The 24,734-nt window shown below is 44.5% G+C and overlaps 1 protein-coding gene across 3 annotated transcripts in view; it reads left to right on the top strand.

Moving 5' to 3' along the window:
* The first annotated feature begins 268 nt into the window (after nucleotides 1-268).
* Nucleotides 269-24,734, top strand: part of SNX9 (sorting nexin 9) — a 106,948-nt gene continuing 82,482 nt past the window's right edge. For 2 of the 3 annotated variants that reach the window (XM_078054518.1, XM_078054517.1), the window contains exon 1: nucleotides 270-608. In XM_078054518.1, coding sequence (XP_077910644.1) covers nucleotides 597-608 — 12 coding nt within the window. In that variant the 5' untranslated portion in view covers nucleotides 270-596. Of the gene's footprint in view, nucleotides 609-24,734 lie in introns of all 3 variants that reach the window. The other variant, XM_078054519.1, reaches the window with a different exon arrangement.

The following is a 24,734-nucleotide window of genomic DNA, read 5'->3' as shown; positions in this document are numbered from 1 at the left end:
TACCGAACCCGGTGTACCGGGCACAAGAAACTTCAGCCGCCGCCTACGGCGCGGGCTGCGGGAGACAGTCGGGCCGGTCCTTCAGGCGCGGGGGGGACCCAAGAGAATCCTCACACCCCTTGAAGTTTTCCCGCGGGCAGCCACGCGGGGCGCCGACCCCGGCCCGGCCGCCTCCCGGGACGCGGCCGGCGCTGGAACAAAGGGCGCCGGGCGGCGGCGGCGGCGGCGGCGCGGGCCGGGGCGGAGGCTCGGGGCGGGGGCGGAAAGTGGGAGAGGAGGCCGGGCCGGCCGAGGGCACCGGGCGCGCTTCCGCCGGCCGCGCCGCGCACGCCGCGGTAAATGGGAGGCTCGGCCGGCAGGGGCGGGAGCCGCGCAGCCGGGGAGTTTCAGGAACTGGAGGAGCGGGCGGCGGCTGGAGTCGCCGAGCGCCCAGCGGCGGGGCCTGAGCGCCGAGACTCGGGGCCGAGGCGGAGCCGCCGCCGCTGCCGCCGCGCCGGGGCCCAGCCGTAGCCGCCGCCGCCCGCCCGCCCGCCTCGGGCCGACAGCCGCGGCGCCGGAGAGGAGCCGGCCGTCCCGGGCCGGGGGAGCCGCCCGCCATGGCCACCAAGGTGAGGGGCGCGCGGCGCAGGCCCGGTCGGCCGCTCGGGCCCGCGGCGGAGCCCGCAGGGTCGGGGCCGGGGGCGCGGGCGGCGGCGGCGGCGGCGGCGCGGCCCAGCCAGAGCCCTCCGGGCCGGTCACGCGGGGTTCGGGGGCTCGGGGGCTCGGCTCGCGGCGCGGGAGGGTCTCGGGCGGGACCCCGGACGCCAGCGGCGCCGTCTGCAAAGTTTGCGTCTGAGCGTGGGCTGCGGCCGGGCCGGAGCGGGGGAAAGTTCCCGCAGCCCCGGAGCTCGCTCGGGGGGGAGCCGCCCGGCCCCCGGCATACCCGGCTCCTGCCCGGAGTGGCGGCCGCTGCCCGCCGCCGCCGCGGGGAGCGCCCCTCCCTCCGCCGGAGGGTGGGACCCCAGCCGCGCCGGCCGGTTTTGGGGGGCCCGAGCCCCTCCGGAGAGCACCGGGCATTTCCAATGACGGCCCGCGAGCCAGGGCTCCCGCTTGAGGGAAAACGCATATTGAACGCCCCGCGCCTCCACTTCCTTCATTTTTTCTTGTGTTGTTTTTTTTTTACCTTTTGTTTTGCTACCTTTTCGGTTTGAATGGTATTTCCAGCGTGAATAAAATACAGAGGGAAATGACTGTGCTTTCAGTAACGAGTTTGCTTGAAAAAAAGGCCCAGGCCCGAATTACGTGGTGGAACTTTGACTGGAGCATGGTAATTGGCCCGGAGTGGTGGTTTGCTTATTTTAGGGTATTGTTCGTGGCATTAGCGGTCACCCTTTGCTACCTGAGCGTGCAGGAGCCACCCTCCCCCGCCGCCTTTCCTGGGGCGTTTTCTTTAGTTCGTCATGCAAAGTAACTGGGAAAGTCACAATCACTGAGGACTCCCGGTAGGAGACCCTTCCTGGAGCTGGTGATGTGGTTTGAGGAATGGCTTGACTTTTGCAAATAGTTTTTGTGATGTCACCTTAATACAGCATCGGCACCCTCTTCCATATTTATGTTTGAAATCTCTGAGCTTTTGGGTTGGCGAAAACCTTATTTTTTGTTGTTGGGTTTTGGTGTTTTTGGATCAAGGATAATGTAGGAAAGGATATACAGTTTGAAATCCCTTTGAAAGATCAGATTGTCTGATGTCATTTCAGCTGTTATAATTTGTGCTCTGAGTCTGCTTAGGTGCAGTGTTTATTTTTTAAAAATGGAGATTTTCCTCCAGGGAACCTGTCGTCTGCTGTTACTGAAATAATTACCTGCTTGTTAATACATTAATGGCTATGCTCTTCCTTGGTTTTATTAGATGTGGTAGAACTTGGTACCTTTTTAACATACATAATTTTGTGTTGATCTTTTTAAAAACAAAACTCAAGCCAAGGATTTCTAAGGAAATTTGATTTTGAGGTTTGTTGCCAAACATTCCAGAAATGACCAATTACAGGTCCTATTTTGCACTCATCTTGGCAACCTTAAAAGCTGTTTGTGGTAGATGCGTGTTCAGTGGAGGTCAGTGTTGTGGTGTTTTGCCCTCTGATCTGCTGATGCATGTTACCTGTACCCTCTTTTCAATCAGGTTAGCAACTAGTGCAGGTTTACATAATGAAAACTTTATTGGATAGTTAAAACTGAACTTAGTTTTTCTGTAAAGTTGAAAAGGACAGTGATCCTTTTTGCATGTGTCCTCACTAAACCAAGCCTTAAAGCACGTGTAAGCACTTCCTACCTTATTACCTACGCTACTCTGGAGGCAAATTCCCGTGATTCCAAGTCTGTCTGTCTGTCTCCTTTTTAATCACTCTTCCACAAGGTATTCATCTCCATGTTCACATGATGACGAGCCACTTCCAATTTAAAAAAAGAAAGGAAGAGCAAAGAAGCACTTGTTAAAAGAGGACCCTAACTCCGTTTTCTGATCTACTTCTTGGTGATCCTTGTGTCAAACCAGTCTCATTTTTTTTATTATTACCAGGGAGGAAAGTTGTCCTTCTTTTCCAACCCCCTGCAACCACACCCCTGCCTTTGCTGACATCTGAGTGGTTTGGAGTTTTTCCTTTTCTCCCTTTAATGGGGTAGGTGGTGAGGACACACTCAGTAATAACTTCTAACTTTTTATGAAATTTCAGACTTCCATGGCACTCAGGCTCTTGCTGCAAGCCTCAAGAGATGAAAAATAAACAACAGTACTGGCTGGGTTAGGTGGTGTTGAGTTTTCCTTTGAATTTACCAGAGAATGGCCTCAGTTCTTTTCAGAACTAATTTTCTTATGTATTGCTCTGATGTATTTTTTCGAAAATGCAGTTATCTTTGAACTGTCGTGATTAAAAAAAAAAAATCTGCTATGTTCACAATGGAAAGAAATTATCTTTTAGAAGAAAAACTTTAATTGGGCAATTCTTCCCTGCCAAAGAAAGTCAATCAGTACCTGCACATTTAAAGGGATTATCTTCTTTGTTTCTAATCGCTGCTCAGGAGGATGCTGAATTCAGTTGTAAGTAGGTACATTATTCTTTTTTTTTTTTTTCTGTAGTCTTTCTTTTAAAAGTTTCTTTTAAATTTGAGAATAATGGTTGTCTTAAATTTTGGATAATTCTCAGGTATTACCTTCTTAAGTACTGTAGTAGGTACATTATTCTGACTCCAATCTTACCTCCCTTAACAAATACAGTGAAGGGCTAATATGCCTGTAAAGTCTTGGCTTCTACTAGAAACCTCAGAAGGTTGAATTTTATCACAATCCTATGGTGGATTTAGGAGTAAATTAAGTTTTATTTATTAAGTCTTAGGAAATAATTTTTTTTTTTTTGCCCACATATATCAAAAGGAGCATGAAAATAGTTAATGGAAGTTTATCCATAGCTATATAATTTAGCTGTAATTTCCATGTCAGAGTTAACCTTTGGTAACTAAGTTGGTTCCTTTTGTGCTTACATAGTCACTTTTAGGAGTAATTATTTTAACAAGATTCTGGGAGTCCCGGATGCACTTTTTTTTTTTTCTTTCCTGTCTGCAGCATCTAAAGTAAAATATTTGTGGTAGTGCTTGGTTAAATTGAGTGGGTGTGGAGTATTGAAAATACTGGTAGGAAATGAGTGAATTGCTCAGGACTGTTCCATGATATACATTAGTGAGAACAGTAGAAAGCATATTTTGTAGTCTCTCCTAGCAAAAACCTCTTTGAGTGAAAGAATAGAAATATCTTCCTATTCTTTCTATTCAAATCCAACGTTAAGCCTTAAGGATTAATGTTGGATTTGATCATTTTTTTAAAAACAGTATAGAAAATGCTAACTATTCAATTTTGTGTAAAAGTAAGTTTTAATGTCTTAATAAATAGAATATCTGGACAGTATTTGTATAGCCCCCCTCCCCCCAAATACTGATAGAAAGATCAACTACGTTCTTATTGAGAAAGGAATAGTTGAGAAAGCAGAAATTTTTTGCAAAGTTTTCTGCTGCCCCCTGTTTTTGTATTGACCATCTGAAAATTATAATTTTACTTTGATTGCCCACCTAAACCTTTTCAACTTCGCCTATACTGTTCTGTTCTTTTCTGGAATGCTTTTCTCTTGCCTCTTCCCTCCAGATGCCCCCCCCCCCTTTTTTTTTAAACACATTATGTTTCAGCTCAAAGCATCCCTTCCTCCGGAAAGCTTTTCCTGATCCCCCCCCCACCTTTGTTACAGGGTCACATTGTATGTCCGGCTGCCATTTTATATGTTTTGGGGTGTAGTGGCTGTGTCCTATAGGATGCTCTCAGCCCCAGGAGGCTGGGACTGTGTGTGTCTGCTCACCTTTGAATCCTATGGGAGTGGCAGAGGCGAGGCTCTTGATAAACTTACTACATGAATGAATGTTGAATTTTCTTGCCTGGGTTCCTTGCTGTCCAGTTTGAAAGTGCGAAAGATATTCCAGGGAGAGTAGTGACTGCTAGGAAAACTTCCTCCAACTGTAAACTGTCATTCTTTGAATTGTGCACTTTTATTTAAAAGATTTTTTTTTTCTTTATTTGACACACAGAGAGAGTGAGCACAAGTAGGCAGAGCGGCAGGCATGGGGGGAGAGAGGGGGGGAGGCTCCCCACTGAGCAGGGAGCCTGATATGGGGCTCAATCCCAGGACCTTGAGATCATGACCTAAGCCGAAGGCAGACGCTTAACTGACTGAGCCACCCAGGCACCCCTAATTGTGTGTTTTAGTAAACTTTTCCTTTTTAAGTATACATGCACAATGGAAAATACACATCTACAGTTTAGGTACTAGAAATCTTTTTTATATCTAGCAATTCAGTTTTACTAGTGAGAAGTTGGTTCTTATGTTTTCAGGTACTTGGAACAAACCTCATACTTCTGAGACTTTAACCCATGGTTGTTAGAAGTGTGTTTGATTTCCAAAAGTATAGGGTGTTCCTATTTATCTTTTTGTTAATGATTTCTAACTTAATTGCATTGTGAAAGGGAATCTGATAGTCATACTATACCTGAAAATTTGTTGAGGCTAACTTTGTACCTCTCCTATAGTCCGCTTCATAAATGTGCCACCTGTTTGTAAAAAAGAATATGTATATCCCCTAATCGATGTGTGTGTTCTGTGTATGACCATTAGATTGAATTTAGTAATTATGTTGTTCACATCTGTATCATTACAAACTCTACTTGATCCGTTGTATATAGCTGATCTTTTGTCTACTTGATGGAGATGTTAATTAAAATGGTGTTTTAAAAAAACTTCTCTAAAATTAGGGCGCTAGGGTGACTGGATGGCTCAATTAAGAGTCTGCCTTGGGCTCAGGTCATGATCCCGGGGTCCTGGGATGGAGTCCTGCATCAGACTCCCTGCTCAGTGGGGAGCCTGCTTCTCCCTCTCCCTCTCCCACTGCGGCCCCCCCACCCCCCTCGTGCTCTCTCTTTCAAATAGATAAAATCTTTTAAAAAAAAATTAAGTTTAGAATTAGTGTCATCTTCCAGGTGAATTGAACTTTTTACCAGTATGAAGGGACGCTCTTTATCTCCAGTGTGTTTTTTCCTAAGGACAATTTTGTCTAAAGTTAATGTGGTTTCTCTAGCTTTCTTTTGGTAAATATTTGCCGGGTATATAAAAGCCTATAGCTGAATTTTACCTTTTTATCTAGTCTGGTGATCTTCGTGACTAGAGAGTTTTGTCTGCTTTTATTTGTGTTTACTGATGTGTTTGGATTTCTGGCTACCATCTTATGGACTGACTGGGGATTTTTTTTCCCTCTTCCTCTTATTTTACCTGATCCCTCCCCAACTGTTTGGAAGGTTTGTCCTGTATGTCAATTTTTTTTCCAGTGGTTACCATAAGCATGTATGTTCCCATATCTAAATTAAAGTCCGAAGTTACTCACTATCATTACCCTCCTACTGAATTACAAAAAGGCCTTAAGATATTTAACTCCAATCATGTGCCCCAGTATGGTCAGTTACTGCCCAGTATTGTAATTCTGTCTTTTCCACCAAAAATTAGACATTCTTTTTATTTTTTATACAGCTAATGTTTATTTAGATTTAATCAAATTTTACCGTATCTTTGCTTACTATTCCTGTTTACATTCCAGTCCTCCTTTCTGGGATGACTTTCCTTCTGCTTAAAATGAATTCTTTGGAATTTCCATTGGGGAAGATTTGTTGTTGGTAAATATTTTGTTTGTGAAAATGTATTTTGCCTTATGCTTGAAAGGTAGGTTTCTAGGTTGACAGTGTTTTCTCTCAGCATATTTGGAAGTGGTGTTCCCCTGTCTTCTATGGGCTCTCAGAGTTACTCCTAAGAAGTTAGTGGTCTGATGTTGTTCCTGTAAGATGTCGCCTGACTCCTCTCTGCCTGTTTTTAAGACCTTCTGGGTAGCCTTCCTACTGTGTAGTCTTACCTCAGTCCATCCATGTGTGGATGGTATTGACATCGCGTGAACTTTATAGGGTATGTTGGGTCTGAGGATGGGAATTTCAGTCGTTCTAAAATAGTGCAGTTAGTGGAACTTTCCGTGGCCATGGAAATGTTCTGCATCTGTGCAGTCCCATTTGGCAGCTGCCTGCCACGTGTGGCTAATGAGAATTTGAAATGTGGTTAGTTGACTGAGGAACTGTGTTTTGAATTTTAACTTAAATAGCCACTCCTGGCTAATGGCTGCCATGGTGGGGAGTGCAGTTGTAGAGAATTCCCAGAAGTGATTATTTTGTGAACAGGCCTCTTCCCCCTTCTCTCTCTCTGGAACTCGAATTAGCGTGACAGGGTCCAGAAGACCTCTAACTTCTTACTTTCAGCCCGCCATGTTCTTTCTCTTTGTACTGCATTCTGGATCATTTCTTTGGCTCTTACCTTCGGTTCACTACTCTTTCTTTGGGCCCCATCTGCTCTTTTATCCATTACTTTTATTTCAATTATATTCTGTTTTTAGAAATTATATTTGGTTCTCTTTCAAATCTGCTTGGTCATTCTTTATAGTCCCACTCTTTGCTCATATGTTTAAGCTTCTGTTAAGCATATTAAACATTTATAGTTTGTGTCTGTTCTGGTATCTGAAGTCTAACTCAGCCATCTGTTTCTGCTCACTCTTACTCATGGTGCCTTGTTTTCTTGTGTGTTTTGTATGTTTGTGTGTGTGTGTTTTTCCTGTGAATTGCTCATTTTCCTTGGAACTTCATCTGAGGGAATTTTGATAACCAGATTGAAGTTACAGTCTTCCAGAGGGAATTTGTCTTTGCTTATGCCGGTCTCCTGGGGACACTACATTCTTGTGGCCACTTTAATTCCTGGCTCAGTGTTCTTCCATCCGTTCTGGTAGCAGAAATACCTCAGATGTCAGGGGAAATTTCCCTTATTTCTCTACTTGGGTCGATGATAAAACAAGTTTCCTTGCTGCCCACTTTGGAATGACAGATTTCCTCTTTTCCCCTTATACTGAAGTCCCTTTGGGCTGCTAGTGTCTAGCTTAACACAGGAATCTCGCTCTCCTATCTCCCCCAGGACTGCCTGTGGCATACAGACTCGAACTCAGGGTCTCTGGGCTCTCAAACTCAGGGTCTGCAGGAGACTCCTGCAGTGGAATCCTGTCTCAGCACATATTTTTCTCCCAGGGTTTCTGCTCTGGATGCCTCTGTGACCTCTCTAGAGACTTTCCTTTTGTGCTGACTCAGCAATGTGTTTTAAAAGGTGTTTATGTGTGTGTCTTTTGCTTTTAGTATTCGGCACTTTAGTGTTTAGTCTGGTGGTGGGTGGTTCAGGGTATTGGCCTGCCATGTGTGCTGGAACAAAATCCAAGTCAGAGCTTTTTTTTAAAGATTTATTTATTTTAGAGAGACAGAGAGCACATGCATGTGCATTAAGTGGGGGAAGTGGAGGGAGAGGGAGTCCTCAAGCAGGCTCCCAATTAGTGTGGAGCCCATCGTGGGGCTCGATCTCACGACCCTGAGATCATGACCTGAGCTGAAATCAAGAGTCAGGTGCTTAACAGACTGAGCCATCCAGGCGCCCTCCCAAGTCATAGCATCCTTTTTTTTTTTTTTAAGATTTTATTTATTTATTTGATATGAGAGAGAGAGAGGACAAGCAGGGGGAGTGGCAGAGGGAGAGGGAGAAGCAGGTTCCCCGCTGAGCAGGGAGCCCGATGTGGGGCTTGATCCCAGGACCCTGGGACCATGACCTGAGCCGAAGGCAGACACTTAACCATCTGAGCCACCCAGGCGCCCCAAGTCATAGCATTCTTTTTTTTTTTTTTTTTAAAGATTTTATTTATTTATTTGACAGAGAGAGACACAGCGAGAGAGGGAACACAAGCAGGGGGAGTGGGAGAAGGAGAAGCAGGCTTCCCGCGGAGCAGAGAGCCCGATGTGGGGCTCGATCCCAGGACGCTGGGATCATGACCTGAGCCGAAGGCAGACGCTTAACGACTGAGCCACCCAGGCGCCCCCATAGCATTCTTTATAACAGACTATAAAGTGAGGGAAGGGAATATGTGCACACATAGAGTCAGTCTCTTCTTTGGAGGGAAAAAGGTAAAAAACAAAGTAGTTACACATTTTAGTGGAAACCAAACCTTAAGTCAAGTGATCAAAATAACAGACTGTGGTGGGCATATTTCACTTTCCAATTGGGGTTTCTTTTCTTCCCCACTCCCCTTGTTGACTATTAAAAGCACATGATGGATTTAGCCCTACTTATTCATTTTTAGATATTGTAAATACAGTGCTTGAGGATGTTACTCAGTATGACTCAATTCTTCTAAGCTATTTTTAGTCTCTGAAAATGGAGTCATACAGTATCATTACCTGCAGAGGCAGGAGGCAAAATCACCTGTTGGTGGTGGTTCTTGACGTCAAAGAGACTTCCAAACTTTAGGGGTAAGTTAAGGAAGGTGAAAAATGCACCATTTATCTGGGAGCTGTTACCCGTCATCATTCCCGGCCTCCTTCCTTTGAACTCCGAATGAGCTCAGTGCCAGGCCCTCTGCTGCACTTGGGATGTCGGCATAAAAGGCCTCGTCCTAGCCTCAGAGAGCACTTCCCAGAGTTGTAGCTCCTGGAGTGTTGGCTTTCTGCTGGGCACGGTGGGGGCTCCTGGTGCTGCTTCTCAAGCCCACAGGGCTTTCTAAGGAGCTGAGTCTTGAAACGTCTGGTTTTTTCTTAAATTCACGGAGTGAAGTTTTGCCCTTATTCTGTCACATCAGTCACTTTAAAAGATACGTCTATAACACATCTTGGCAGTCTGCAAGACCAGACTGTCTTGTAGGAACCAGGCTACCCAGTTGAGCAGATACTTCAGCTTCTCTGTGCCTCTCTTGTGCTGGGAGGATGATAAGATCTGGATCCTTGCCTAAGGGAGTTGACAGTCAAAAATTAAGGAGCTGTTTGAAATGTACCAGTTAAACGTCAGTTTAAATGTATTTTCTAACGCAAATTCACAGAAGAGGGCTTGAAAATGTAGATCTATGTGTTAATATGATTTGTCTATCTCATGGTGGCTGCGCCCAGGAGCTTGTGTTTCATCTTTTAGCCTGTTTTGAATTCTCAAGATTTTGAGTAATGAATATTTGTTGCTTTTGTAATGAGGAAGAAAACAAGTTCTTTCCCATGTTTCCTTATTGTCATTAACCGGGCCCTGAACGCAGGTTCCCAAACTTACCCACCTTCTGTTAATTTGCTTTGAATTATACTAAGATGAAAAAAGTGTTTTTAATTAATGCTTTTAAATAGTAAGTGGCACTTCAATAGAAAAATGCTGATGCATGCAGGATTACAAATGGAAACTTAAAATTTTATTTTACTTCCCTAAGCACCATGTTTTCTTCTTCCAAAGGAGAGAAAGTATGTTTTTTAATTTTTAAAAATAACTAAAAATTGGGGCACCTGGGTGGCTCAGTTGGTTAAGCGACTGCCTTCGGCTCAGGTCATGATCCTGGAGTCCCTGGATCGAGTCCCGCATCGGGCTCCCTGCTCGGCAGGGAGTCTGCTTCTCCCTCTGACCCTCCCCCCTCTCATGTGCTTGCTCTCTCTCATTCTCTCTCTCTCAAATAAATAAATAAATAAATAAAAAAACAACTAAAAACTTACTGAAAACCAGCACTGAACCTGAAGTTACTAAAAATTGGTGCTTTATAAATACTTTTGTAATTTTAACCTGCCTGACTGTGCCCTTTCCCTCAGGAGCTTGAAGGAAGCAGGGCCTCTAGCCCTCAATGGGCAGGACTGGGTTTTCATCACTTCCTTACGTTCCCTGCCTTCATAAGATTTTGGAGTCGAGAGTTGAATTTAAGATTTTACAGCCTTTCTGTTGATGTGTCAGACTTTGTCTTGTGATTGCCCTGCCCAGTTAGTAAAGCACATTCAATGTCCTCAAACCACCTCCCCAACCTAGAAAACCCAATAGCTTCTAGATTACTGAGATTTGTAGTTACCTTATATTGATTTATCTTAATCATTTAAAGCCAAGATGATACCAAAGAATATGGAGATTATGTATAAAATTCTGATACTTAAACTACTTCTAGTATTGACTGCTCTATCTGTAATATTTTGAAAACCATTCCTCTTTCTGATAATTCAAAACATCTCATTCTGTTTTTATAGTTTGTACTATGAAAGTAACAGATCTCTAAAATGCAAGTGGTAGTTTTCCTTAGACTCCCCTCTTTGACTCATTAGCAATCTCTGCTGTAAAGAAAGATTATGGCAGTGGTAATAAGCTTCCTTCTGAGGGAGAAATTGGACTCTTACTAAAGTGCGTGGATATTTGATGAGCTATGATCGTGTTTCCGAGACTTTAGGCACTGACGGTAGAGCTCTGGTACCCCAGCTGCGCCGCAGCCCCCCATCCAGAGAGCTTGTTAAATCTCAGATTGCTGGGCTCCAGCCCCAGAGTTTCGGATTCAGGAGGCGGGGCTCAGAACGTGCGTTTCTCCCAGTTCCCAGGTGACGCTGATGTTGCTGGTTTGGGACCACACTTTGAGAACCACTCTGTGGAAGATGGAAAAAGGAGAATCAGAACCCGAGTTCTAGGTTCATCCTGAAAATCTGTGGGCTCTAGAATGGGGGGGGGGCACAGTAGCATGCCTGTGAGCAGTGAGTGTGGTTTCTTGTGTTTCAGTGACTTTTCTAACTGGGTTCATGTGATGCTGAAAATCAAAAGATTGGTATTCTCAAGGAAATGCTGGTTTCTTGTCAACTTGTGGGTCGTTTGTATTGTATGCAAATGGGTCTCTGATGATTATGGTAGCGAGGTGGCTGTGGCTGATAATTAACTTTTCCTGTTGCTTTTAAGATTTTATTTATTTATTTGACAGAGAGTGCAAGAGAGGGAACACAAGCAGTGGGAGTGGGAGAGGGAGAAGCAGGCTCCCCTCTGAGCAGGGAGCCCGATGCGGGGATCGATCCCAGGACCCTGGCATCATGACCCAAGCCGAAGGCAGACACTTAATGACTGAGCCACCCAGGTGCCCCTCCTCTTGCTTTTAGTTAGCCAGAAAACAGGCCATACAATTGTGTATATCATTAGAGTTTACAGTAATCAGCCTTCATTTATTTGCTTTGTGTAGTATGTGTATAATGATAACAATTTCTAATTCACTAGGGGGGATTACTAGGTAAAGGAATCCTGTTTTTTAATTATTTTATAATTCATATAATCTATGATATTTGCATAAATCTAAGTTTTTAAAAAATCTTATTTGTAGTGTGTGCCTATTTTGGTGATTTGAATTGCATCAGATTCAGTTTTCCTATTTTCTATTGAGAAACTATCCAGGTTTCCTCTGAGGCCCCCTTAAAAGCCTTAAAGAAGTAAAATTTTGTTAAAGTATTTATTAAAGCGAGAGAAAAGGATGAGTGTAATCCCTGAACTAGAAAAGTCTACCTTGAATAATTGATTGGTTTGGACCCGTGCATGAAGGCAAAGGTGTGCTTTGGAAGATAGCTTTGTGATTGAGAGCCTGTCTGTGATCCCATAACTTGGCTGTAGTATCTCTGAGAATTAACACGTGTCTAAATAAGAACGGTGCAGATATTTTAAAATCTTTGTTGGCATTTATGCCATTCAAAGTCTATTTGTTGGATCCATAAACAGTATATACTATTAGTTATGGAAGGAATACATTTAATTTTCACTGTCTAATGTTAACATTAGAATATTATTATACATAAATACCAAGGGATATGTATGGGAAGTGTTAAGTATGCCACCAAAAGTCAAATGCATGGGTTTGTTTTTTTTTTTCATTCATCGGCCTTTACCCAGAACTTAGAAATACTGTAAGTGCAGAATGCATGTATATTTTTCTACTCTTGAAGATTTATAGTCTAATGGGGAAAACACTTCAGTGTCTTTAAATGTTACAGTTGCTGCTATAGAAGTATATGCCATGTACAGTTACGGCACAGTATCTGGAGTCAGAAATGAGACCCTCCATTTTCCTGCATTCACTTTCATTGGGAACTTAAGAGTAAAAATGAATTTATGGCAGTAAAGAGACCGCAGTTTGAAAAGTTCACGTAAAAATAAAAGTGTTAAATACTCAGACATACATTAGTCATAATGCAGAGGAGGATCGTTTGTCTCCTTGAGGACATTAGCGGGCAGCGTCAGATAAATGAGGACACATACTCAGTTCGAAGTCTCTTGTAAAGAGCTCTTCATTAGTGACTACCCTTCCAGGACAGAAAGGACATTTCACAGAAAGCAGATGTTTCCAGTCTCCTGGTTGTGATCTAAAATTTTATCTGAGACTGATCACACTAAGCCACTTTTAGGAATCCGTAAACAACACGTGCCATGCAGAGAGTCAGGCATGGCTCTTTCTGAAACCGCATGGTCATGGACATAGTCTCGCAATGGTTAAAACAGATCTTTTGATTTCCAGCTTACCAATTTAATTAAAATGCTTGGAATGTTTTATATGCCTGGTTTGCAATACCTCCAGTTTATTCCAGATTAGGGATTCCCAGCTGGTGAGCTTTCAGGGAATGAAACATGGTCATAGACTGTGTGTCTTTTTCACATTTGCAGTACTGTTTTAAAAATATATGTCAGTTGTGTTATTAATAAAATATGAATACATTTAAAAATGTGAATGACTTCAGGTACTTTTTTGGCATTATGTACTTATCAATGAATTGTACTTTTGTATAATTACTGTTGTTTGTGGGGTGATGTATGTGTGTATGAATTAATTTTGAGGGGCACCTGGGTGGCTCAGTTGGTTAAGCGTCCGCCTTCAGCTCAGGTCATGATCCCAGCGTCCTGGGATCGAGCCCCACGTGGGGCTCCCTGATTAGCGGGGAGTCTGCTTCTCCCTCTCCCCCTGCCCCCTCCCCTCCACGTGCACGTGTGCTCTCTTTCTCTCTCTGTCTCTCAAATAAATAAATCTTTAGAAAATTAATTTTGAGGTTGTTGAGATCCCTCTATGATTCAAGGTAGTTATTGCATAAAAGCCCATTTCCCTTATTAGTATTTGCTTTACCTTAAGTTTTATATTTAGGAGAGAGATTTTATTGGGTTTTCTATTAGAGATTCAATGAACAAATATGATTTTATATAATCATGAAGTTTGTTTCAGTGCAATGGTGGTGGTAGAGCACAGAGATTGGGAGTGTGGGCTCCAATCCAGATCAAATCCAGCTACATAGGAAAGTTACCTAATGCTTCAGGTTCCTCGTCTGTAAAATGCAAGTAATAATATGAACTCAAATGTGAATTCCACAGTCCAGGTGGGGAAAACATAGAACTTTATTTTCCATTAATAATTTACAGCAAATTATGTCCCTATCCTCCCGGGGAAGTAGAACTGTCATCTGTGAGTTCACAGACCTCTCCTCCTCTTGCCTAGGCTTAGGTATGATTTGAGGATGGGGATCCCTTTATGACGTCATGGCCCGGGGGGGACTCCACCCTGCCCTCCACCACCTGTCTGCGCAGCGTGGAGGTACTGCTTGCTCTTCCAGTCCGCTCCCTCAGTGGGGTGGTTCTCTCCACATGCCCTTGCTGTGCCCGAAGGGGTGGGAACCATGCTGCTGTTGTCATGCTCTAGGGGACACAAATCTCTGCAAAGCTCAGACACTGTCTGTCCTAAAGCATTAATAGCTGTTCCCCTCCGGCGATTTGCTGTTTCACTGGGGCTCTGCCCCGGGCTCACCATTGCCTCTAGACTCGGTTCTGTACTTCTCCGTCTCTACCCCAGGCTTTGGGAGTGGAGGTGGCGATGTGCAGTATTTCTCACAGGTGTGTTTTCTGTGTAGACCTAGCGTTCCCTCTATTCTTAGGGCTTTGGAATCCGCAACCGGGAAGGCTGTTATGTTCTGCCCTGTCCTGTCCCTCTCCCGAGGCAGTGGGCACTGATGATTTGGGTTTGGGGAGGTGGGAGTAAAGACAAGGAAGACAAAAACCCTAGGGATGAAAAAATGACATTTCAAAAATACTGTCTCTACCAAATCATCTCAAGAATTAAGTAAAAATTCATGCAAAGGGCTTACCAAGTGTCTGGCTTATAGCAAAGGAGAGTTGTTACGGTTCAGTGGTGTTATTTGTATTGTTATAACAATAAACTGTAAACTAAGATCTGTTAGACCCCAAGATCAAGGGTCCACCTTAACTGTATTCAGGGAGCTGAAACAAATTTTTCTAATTTCATGTTACACTTGTGGAGGCGATCAGCCTTTCTGTCTGCTTCATATTTATCCGAAACTTCGGGTAAGTTTCCGAATTGGGGTGTCTGACAATTTGAGGTTGAGTCTTTTGCCATGGCCTTGGTGTGCCTTGTTAATTCTGGTAAATTACCTTTCATACATCAAAACAAGATAAAAACGAGGCCAAACGTTAGAGGCGTGGAGGACAGAGGTGTGAGTAAGTGCGTGCCCTGGCTTTGCTGGAAGGGCTGTGCTGTTGAGCAGACCCGCTCCCTGAGCTCAGATGGCACCTGTCGCCACATCCTCGCCGTGGTGGGTCACCGTGTCACCCTGTTCCTTCAGTACATTGTTGAATACCTACAATGGGCCAGAAACTGTTGGAGCATTGGGAATACAACACTGAAGGAAAGAACTAAAAGGCCCTGCTCTCGTGAACCTTGCCTTCTGGTGGAGGGGATGGCAGGGAACCAGGGCGCTAAGTCGGCAGCTACAGCTGGGAAGCAGAGAAGCTGTCCGTGAGCGCGCGTGCACACCCAGCACTAGCCGGGCGGCCAGGGGAGCCTCGCTGGGAAGCTGGCCCACCAGGAAAGGCCTGAAGGAAGGTGCGAGCGCTGTTCCCCACCCCAGCAGCACCTGGGGAAGAGCAGCGGGGCCCTGGCTGGGCCTGGGGTCCTGTGGGGGTCACGAGGCCTGTGACATTTATTCCGAGTGAGGTGTGAAACCGCTGGCTTTTTTCTTTTTTCTTTTTTTTTTTTTAAGGACATGGGCTTGCCTTTATTGGCCAAAGCTAACCGTGGGGAGTTAATACTCTGTTCACTTTCGTATTATTGGACTTAAGTCTTATTTTATCTCTTCTTGAAACTTAATTGATTGTATTTAATTAAAGTCGCACTAGGAAAATTCCGTGCAACGTTTAAGCCAGTCAATGAAAGAGCTATAAAAGGATTGATAGAGTATCCTTTTTTAAAAAAAATTATATTTTAAGAGCACACTTCTCGTGATGAGCACCGAGTAATGTATGGAATTGTTGAATCACTGTATTGTAAATGAAACTAATATAACTGTACGTTAACTACAGCAGAATTAAAAATAGATAAATTATTCTTTTATATATGAAGACTACCTCAGTCAGGTCAGTTGAAAATAGCTTTTAAACGAAATTTAAAAATCTTGAGCACAGTGAATTTTAGATTCTATCTGGTAGAACTTCTCAGATGTCTCCTGGTTATACTGAGAGCAAATACATACACCTATCAGCCCACTTGCTTATTTGGAGTATAGGATAGTTGGTTTGGCAATCATCATCCTATCAGCTTAACTGGTGTTCACCCAGACAATAAGTAAAATATTTCCAGACTGAAAGATTTTAAACAGATATAAAAATATTTATAACCGGTTACAGCCAACGTCATTCTTCCTCTAACTGGAATCACCGCTTGCTAACGCAGTAACCTTTCTGAAGCTTCAGCAATTTTGAGAACAGTAGTGTGAGAAACCAACGAGAACACGGAGAATTGGGTCAGAATGTTCTCACAAGCTTAGAAGAAGTGGCACCATCCTGGCTTAGGCTTTTGAGATTCAATGAATCTTTATTCTTTTCCTGGTTCTGTGAGCGATTTTTCTTCTGGGGGGGGTAGGAAATATATTAGGGAAATTTCATATTGTGCTTTAAAACTTCATGTCTGTGATTTTTAAGATATGTCTAAGCAGTTTGGCATGATGCAGTATTTTTATTTTAACTTTTCGATTTATAAAAATTCCAAACAGACAAAAGAAGGATAGTACAGTGAACCCCCTCAGTATGTACCCATCACCAGCCTCAACAGCTACCAACTCCTGACGGTTTTCTTTCCTCAGATCTTCCTCACCTATTTTCCCCTTCTTTCATTATTTTGAAGCAGATTCCGGATGTATTATTTCATGATAAATATTCAGTATAGGGGCACCTGGGTGGCTCAGTCAGTTAAACGTCCAGCTCTTGATTTCTGCTCAGGTTATAATCTCAGGGTCGTGGGATCGAGCACCGCGTCAGGCTCCTCGCTCAGTGTGGAGTCCGTTTGTCCCTCTCCCTCTTCTCCCTCTGCTCATGTTCTCTCTCTTTCTAAAATAAATAAAATCTTGGGGCGCCTGGGTGGCTCAGTCATTGGGTGTCTGCCTTCGGCTCAGGTCATGATCCCAGGGTCCTGGGATTGAGCCCCGCATCGGGCTCCCTGCTCCGTGGGAAGCCTGCTTCTCCCTCTCCCACTCCCCCTGCTTGTGTTCCCTCTCTTGCTGTCTTTCTCTCTGTCAAATAAATAAATAAAAAATCTTTAAAAATAAAATAAATAAAATCTTTAAAAAAAATATTGCAACATATACCTCCCCAAATAAGACTTTTTAAAAACATAACAATTATTCCTATCATACGTAAAAATTGAGAATAAATCCTTAATATCTTGAAATATGCAGTCTGATGGTAGGCAGGGTTGTAAACATACTCGTAAGTTAATAATTCACTGTATTTAAATGTCTTGATAATGCATTAAGATAAGGACTGCCATCTAGTTAACTAGATGCTTAGGTGAAGGTTAAAATGATTATTATTATTATTTTTTTTTTTTTTAAAGATTTTATTTATTTGAGAGAGAGAGAATGAGAGAGAGCACATGAGAGGGGGGAGGGTCAGAGGGAGAAGCAGGCACCCTGCAGAGCAGGGAGCCCGATGCGGGACTCAATCCAGGGACTCCAGGATCATGACCTGAGCCGAAGGCAGTCGCTTAACCAACTGAGCCACCCAGGCGCCCAGGTTAAAATGATTATTGATTGGCATTTGTATGAATCTGCCAGTGTTAATTTAAAGCAAATTTGGCCATAGGTGGTGTGTCTACAGCTCACATACCACAGGTTTTAGAATGTATGTATTGCTTTCCTCTTGTCGACTCACTGCCCTTAACAGAATCCTCAGCAGACAAGGCCCTTTTAAAGCCTTTCTGTGCAGTTTAGGTGGTGCCAGCAGTGGGCCGATGCTTAGGATTAGGGGAAAATGGGATTATGTAGTCATTTATTACATCAGATGTGACCTCCAAGTGATACCTGTAGTTGGTTAAACTCCAATCAGACCTTGGCTTTCTATCACAGGATTGGTAAATGTATATTTATGTATTCTTAAGTTAAAATAAGATGGTATTTTCATTCTTCACTTTCAGCATGTTTTGCACAGAGCACAGAGCGCATGGGCGAATCTGGGAAGGTAATCCTAGGGGCTACAGGCTGCAGGACCCTCTCATTGTTGATTGCTTAGCTTGGACTGTGGTTCTCCTGGACCTGTGGGCTTTGAGCAGAATTGATGGGACATGCTGAATTCAGTGTTTGTTCCTTACTCTTGTACCTTGACCAGCTGCCTTGAGTAAATCCCTGTCTCAGTAGGGCCAGGTCATGATTTAAACAATGATCAGAAGTGCTTTTGTGACATTTTCAATGAAAATGGGTTTTAGGCAATTATCTGAAAAACAATAGAATGTAGTTTACTAAAGTAATGCAGTACCATTTTTTTTTCTGTTTTACAAACAAGAATGGTATAGCTCTTTAAATTTAGACATCTTACAAGTATGGGGAACTTGATAGTTACAGTTTCTGCAGTAGTCTTTCCTTCTACCCTAGAAGTAAGGGTGGACTTAATCCTATGGGAAAAAAAAAATGTTCTCCTGGTGGTGATGGCACATAATCTTACTCGGCGTTTCAGTTTAGCCTATGTTCTTTGCTTACTAGAATTTGCAACTTTAAGCAACTAGGCTTACCTTAGAGGGTATAAAAAAAGTAAAGTCTGTCTCTGTCTTGAGGACCTCATGGTTTTAGTGTTGTAAAAAAACAAACAGCTGTACAAGACCATACTCAATATGAAAATGAAACATACAGACCACCTCCCTGAAGCTCAGAACACCCTCTCCCCTGCTTCCTCTGCTTTGGGCCCTCCCGGCTAGCACCGCCCTCCCTGCCCACTGTGCCGCCTCTGTTTTACTAGTCCTTTCTCTTGATCACACCGTATCTCCCATTAGCCTTGGAGGACAATGACTCTTCCTTTCTCCTTTTCATATTCTTTTGGAGTGATTAGTAGTAGATACTCAGATGATTTTCTGAGTAGGAGCCAGGAGCCCCTGGGGGTGCTAGAGAGGCCAGGCGTTGCATCTCACAGCCCTGGATGGAGAGCCTGGCTTCACCACTTTCTTGCTCTTTGACCACAGGCCCATTAATCACTCTGGACTAGGGTTCCTCATCTGTAATTATGCAGGCATGTTAAACTTCTGATGTGCAGGAAGGTCTCAAAGAGTATGAAGAATCGTCCTCCCCTTGCCCAAATACGAATTGTATCCTCACTGGGAAACCCTGGCCTAGGCTAGATCACTCCCTAGGGTAGACATGGGGTACCTCACCTGACTCACAAGAGGGAGGGATGAAAACCTTAACAAAATGGGGAGGGGGGTGGTCCAGTAAAGAGGGAAGAAGAGGGCATGAATGTCGTTGATCCTGATGGTGTCTTAGTGAGAAAGAGTAATGGGGGCCGGGGTGGGGGGGGTTGGTATTATGGAATGGGAGATAGGCCAGATTTTTAGATTATGGAGGACCTTGAATGTCAGGGAATGAATTTGAACTTGATCTTAGGTGATGGGGTATGATAAGTTTTTGATATGTGACTGATGCGTGTTTTATCAAGGGAGCTTTGCTGCAGCCTGCAGAGATGGCTGTGTGAGAGGGAAGGTCGTGGCGGGAAGATCAGTCCGGGGCTCCGATGTCACGGAGGGTGCAGGGCAGAGACCCGGGTCAGATGCCACTTCTTCCACTTACCGGTCATTTGACCTGAAGGCCACGTACTTAGTGTGTGTAACTGGTGTGAGTTGCTGTTTTTCCTGCAAAGCTGAGTCAGCTGCTGCCATAGGGCTCTTTTGAAAATTAAGTAAGAACATGTGTCGAGTGCCTCAGTCCCGGGGATGCTAGTCCAACTGCACTTTTCCTCATCCACTTGGTTTTCCCTCTTGGTCATGTTATTGATTTGCAGGAAGGACCAGCTGGAAGAGGAAGAAGAGGAAGCTGGCAGAAATCTGGTCAGAGGTATATTTCGTGTCTCGTAGAAGGTGCCTTGTTGGGACCTGGCCACGGAGCTTTCCTGTCTTCTTGATCTTCAGATGTTATGAGTCCCTTATTTCTAAACTTTTTCTGTCTCTTGGTTGCTTTGTAGCCTAAATTTCTTCATTTGATCACGTATGATTCATTCTTCTGTTTTTGGCATGAGAAACTTTAAGTTAGCTCTTTGCATTGTGCTTTATTTTGCTAGCGTTGGCAGTCTTATTTTACTACCTTAGACTTGTGATATAGTAAAAACCAGCTCTAGTTTTGTGGTTTGCTGTTAGCTGTAGAAATCTAGAAGAGAAATTGTCCAAAAGAGGAATCACTGTTAAAAAGAAGTCATGATTGGGGCACCTGGGTGGCTCAGTTGGTTAAGCAGCTGCCTACAGCTCAGGTCATGATCCCGGAGTCCCAGGGTCGAGTCCCGTGTCGGGCTCCTGGCTCAGCAGGGAGTCTGCTTCTCCCTCTGACCCTCTCCCCTCTTATGCTCTCTCTCTCTCAAATAAATAAAATCTTAAAAAAAAATAAGTCATGGTTTAGAGTACTGCTCTTCATCCAAGTAGCAGTTTAGAGCAGGCATTCCTCATGTAACCCAGTGTGTGTGTATTGATGTTGAAGGAAAGGCATCATTTTGAGTAGTTTAATTTTAAAGATCTGTGTATTTCACTTAAGTATAGTAGTGTTCTTGAAATACTTTAATATAAAGATTTTTTTTTTTTTCCATTTAAGACGGGATACTCCATTCAAACCCTTCAGAGAAATGGACAGCCTGGGTCTGTAATAAAGTTGTGTTTTAAAGCATAGGTCAGTAATTGTATATGAGAATATATACACTGCTACGTACAAATTAACTTCAGAGCACAGATCAGAGATTAGTATTCCTCTCCTTCTTCACCGTCCCCTTCAACAGAATCCACACCAACCTCCTCATAATCCTCCTGGTCAGCCATGTCCTCACGGGCCGCAGAAAACTCTCGTTCCTCGATGCCCTCGCCCACATACCAGTGAACAGAGGCACGCATGGCGTATAACAAACTTGTGGTCCAGGTGAGCCCGGGCGTCAGTGATGACCATGCTCAGCACGCTCACAGCTCGCTGTACTTTTTTTTTTTTTTTTTAAGTCAGAAAACCAATGTTTTATTCCTAGAGCTCTGCCATATTTCTAGCGGGTGCCGATGGTCACCTGCCACACACGCACCAGGTTGTCTGTGTAGCCGGCAAACAGAGTCTGACCATCAGCAGACCAGGCCAGAGAGGTACACTGGGGTGGCTCTGCCTTGCTGCTGGTACTGATAACTTCTTGCTTTAGTTCATCTAAATGATCTTGCCTTCCAAGTCCCAGATCTTGATGCTGGGGCCCGTGGCAGCCCAGAGCCAGTATCGGTTAGGACTGAAACACAGGGCATTGATGATGTCCCCACCATCAAGTGTATAAAGGTGCTTGCCTTCGTTGAGATCCCACAGCATGGCTTGGCCATCCTTCCCTCCAGAAGCGCAGAGGGATCCATCTGGAGAGACAGAGTGTTCAGGTAGCCTGTGTGGCCTATGTGATTGGTCTTCACAACAGGTACCCCAGTGGAAGGCTGGTAATTCTGCCAACTTTCAACCTGTTCAGGTTAGCGTAGGTTCGGCGTTCAGTATGGCCTTGTTGTCCACCATGAGGCACAAGCAGAGCGCTCCAGGATGGTGTGGGTCGTGAGGATGGAGTAGGGCTCACCTACAGCTGTGGAAACCCGGGGGAGGGTAAATGGAGAACTCCAGCGTGGACTTCTCGCCATAATCGACAGAGAGACGTTCCATCAGCAGGGAGGTGAGACCAGACCCAGTTCCCCTCCAGAGCTGTGGAAAACCAAGAAGCCCCGAAAACCTGTGCCCTGGTCGGCCAGTTTCCAAATTTGGCCCAAGACAAGGTCAGTGATCTCCTTGCTGATGGTGTGGTGCCCTCGGGCAGTTCCTGGCAGCATCTTCCTTGCCTGGGAGGAGCTGGTGGTGGGCACCAGTGCCACTTCATCGATGACTGTGGGTTCCAGGTCTACAAACACTGCCCCCGGCACATGCCTGCCAGCCCCCGTCTCCCTGAAGACGGCGTTGAAGGCATCCGCTCCTCCCCCAGTGGTTTTGTCGCTTGGCGTCTGACCGTCGGGCTGGACGCCATGTTCCAGGGAACAATCTGGGCCCCAGACTGGCCAGCGTGGACGGAGATGCGCTCACGCCTGGTGGCTGCTTTGTGGCTGCCCAGCAGATGGCCGAGAGCGGCAGGGGAGGGGCTTGCTTCTTACGCGGTGACTCCTGGGTGGTCGATGTACAAGAACCTGCCGATGTAAAATATTTAACTTAAATTCTTGAAATAGGCCCGAAGGGAGTCGCAGGTCATCTAGTCTAAGCCTGTCATTTTTCATGTTTGGAAGCTGAGGCCTAGAAACTCAATATTCAGTGTCTTTTACTTTATGAAATAATCATGGTTATGATGAGGACCCGGCGTCATTAAGGAGAGACTTTTTTTTAATGAGTTACACTTTCAGGGTAATCTTTTTGAAACCAGGAAGATACGTAATACTTACCAAAGAAGGACCGTGAAAAAGAAATTTTTAAAAAATTTCATCCATTTTGATGATTGAGCTTTCAGGACAGAGAGGGCAAGCGGGAACTGCCAGGAGGGCATTGCTGAGAAGGACAGAGGCCACGTACAAACTCTGCTGGGAGATTAATAATTTCTACCCTGGGCCCAGGAAGGAGCAGGGGAGCTGATGTGATGTATCCTACATCTTCTGTTCTGGTTTTAGTGGTGCTTGATTCCTGTAATCTGCTCTTCATTTATTCATAGGTTATATATACAATATCCCCTTTTTCCTCCTGAATGCTAGTAGGTTTTTTGGGGTGTTTTTGTTTTGTTTTTGGTTTTTTTGCATAGAAACGTCAGGGAAGGGCGCCTGGGTGGCTCAGTTGGTTAAGCGACTGCCTTCGGCTCAGGTCATGATCCTGGAGTCCCAGGATCAAGTCCCGCATCGGGCTCCCTGCTCAGCGGGGAGTCTGCTTCTCCCTCTGACCCTCCCCCCTCTCATGTGCTCTCTCTCTCTCTCTCTCATTCTCTCTCTCAAATAAATAAATAAAATCTTTAAAAAAAAAAAAAAAGAAACGTCAGGGACGTCATGCTAAAAGTAAGGTGTTGATTTTAAAAACTCTTTTGTAAATGTACCTTTGTATTATTTGACCTCTGGCTTATTTACACTTAGCAGGACTAGCACTTCACCGAGGCCTTTGCACTTGGCTGTTCCTTCCTGCCATACCTAGCCTTACGTCCTCCTCCATCCTTGTTCCTCACAAGCTAGCTTCCTCATTCTTCTGTTCTCAAAGTCACCTTCCCCAAACACCTTAAAGTAGCCCTCCACCAGCCCGTTACTCGATCACATCACCCAGTTTCTTTCCTTGTACTCACCACAGCTGGAATTGCCCTGTGTGTTGAGTGGCTGTCTCTTCCTACTAACAGGCTCTGAGGGACAGTGGACGCGATGTATCTACCTGAACGGGGCCTGGCAGTGGTAACTGCCTGTGACATGTGATGACCACATGAATGCATATCCACCATCTAGCTTCAGTCTGGTTGCCCACCATCAGCTTCAGCGATTCCACTGCATCCCAGGAGAATTGCCTCTGATGGCGTTAAGCTGGAAAAACGAGGATATTGGGAGAAAATTCTTCACCAAAACTGTGGTAGAGTTTTAGGAGAGTAATTAAGAAATGATTGGGATAAGCATTGACATTGTGCAAGGTAATGTTTAGTTTATAAACTTGGGAGATTTATGATTACCTGTTAAAGTACTGGTTTTTGGTTCTTTTAGCTGAGACAGTAAACCTGGACTAATGAAGTTTTTCATCTCAAGAAAAGTGCACTTTCTGTAATTTCATCACGGAAATAGGGCAATTGGATTTATTTGGAAATGGTAGAGAATTCATTAGCTCGAACATCTAAACACCTGTTAGGAGGTAGCTACTGTGCTATGGTGATGAATGGATTAATAATTCATCCATCTAACATCTATTTGAGTGCTGCCAGCTGCTGTGCTGAACAAGATAGAGAAGGAACTGACAGTGTAGTAGGTAAGTTAACAAGCAAAAATAGTGTGGTATAAATACAGTGATGGAGAGGTACCGTGTAGGCCCAGTGGCAGTCCGCAGGGGGGCACATAACAGATCTCAGAGGTCTTAGGGTGCTTCCCATAAGTGGAGCCTAAGCTGGGACCTGAGAGATGAATGGGGCTTAGGTAGAGAAAGAGGGAAGATCTGTACAGATTTGGGGTTCATCAGTGTATGGATGGCAGATGAAGTTGTCAGGGTGGGTATAGGGTAAGGAGAGCACGGGGGGGAATATTTACGGGTGGCCTGTCTCCAAAGGGAGCCTGAGAGAGGACAGACAGCAGAAAGGGAGGAAGTAGTGGGCATGTGCTCGAAGCTAGAGGGAGGAAAAGGTTTCAGGAAGGAGGGGATAAACAGCAGAGTCAAGTGCGGCCAGGAGGCCAGCAGAGAGGAGGGCGCAGGGGGTTAGCTGTGGGAAGGTTGCTGGTGTCCTCGGCCAGAGCCATGCCAGGGGCATCAGCTGACAAAGCTTGAAGAGCGAGGCTTGAAGAGTGAGGAGCATGTGAAGCAGACGCTGTGCACACGGAACACGAACCGCTGTTCTTAAAATTGTCATTTCTTAGATTAAGAGAAACATGCACCCCAGTGTTTATAGCAGCAATGTCCACAATAGCCAAACTATGGAAAGAGCCAAGATGCCTATCAACAGATGAATGGATAAAGACGTGGTCCATATATACAATGGAATATTATGCAGCCATCAAAAAATGAAACCTTGCCATTTGCAATGATGTGGATGGAACTAGAGGGTATTATGCTAAGCGAGATAAGTCAGTCAGAGAAAGAGAAG

The sequence above is a fragment of the Halichoerus grypus genome, chromosome 9, assembly GCF_964656455.1.
Source record: "Halichoerus grypus chromosome 9, mHalGry1.hap1.1, whole genome shotgun sequence".
Classification (NCBI taxonomy): domain Eukaryota; kingdom Metazoa; phylum Chordata; class Mammalia; order Carnivora; family Phocidae; genus Halichoerus; species Halichoerus grypus.
This window is presented reverse-complemented; position numbering and strand designations above follow the sequence as displayed.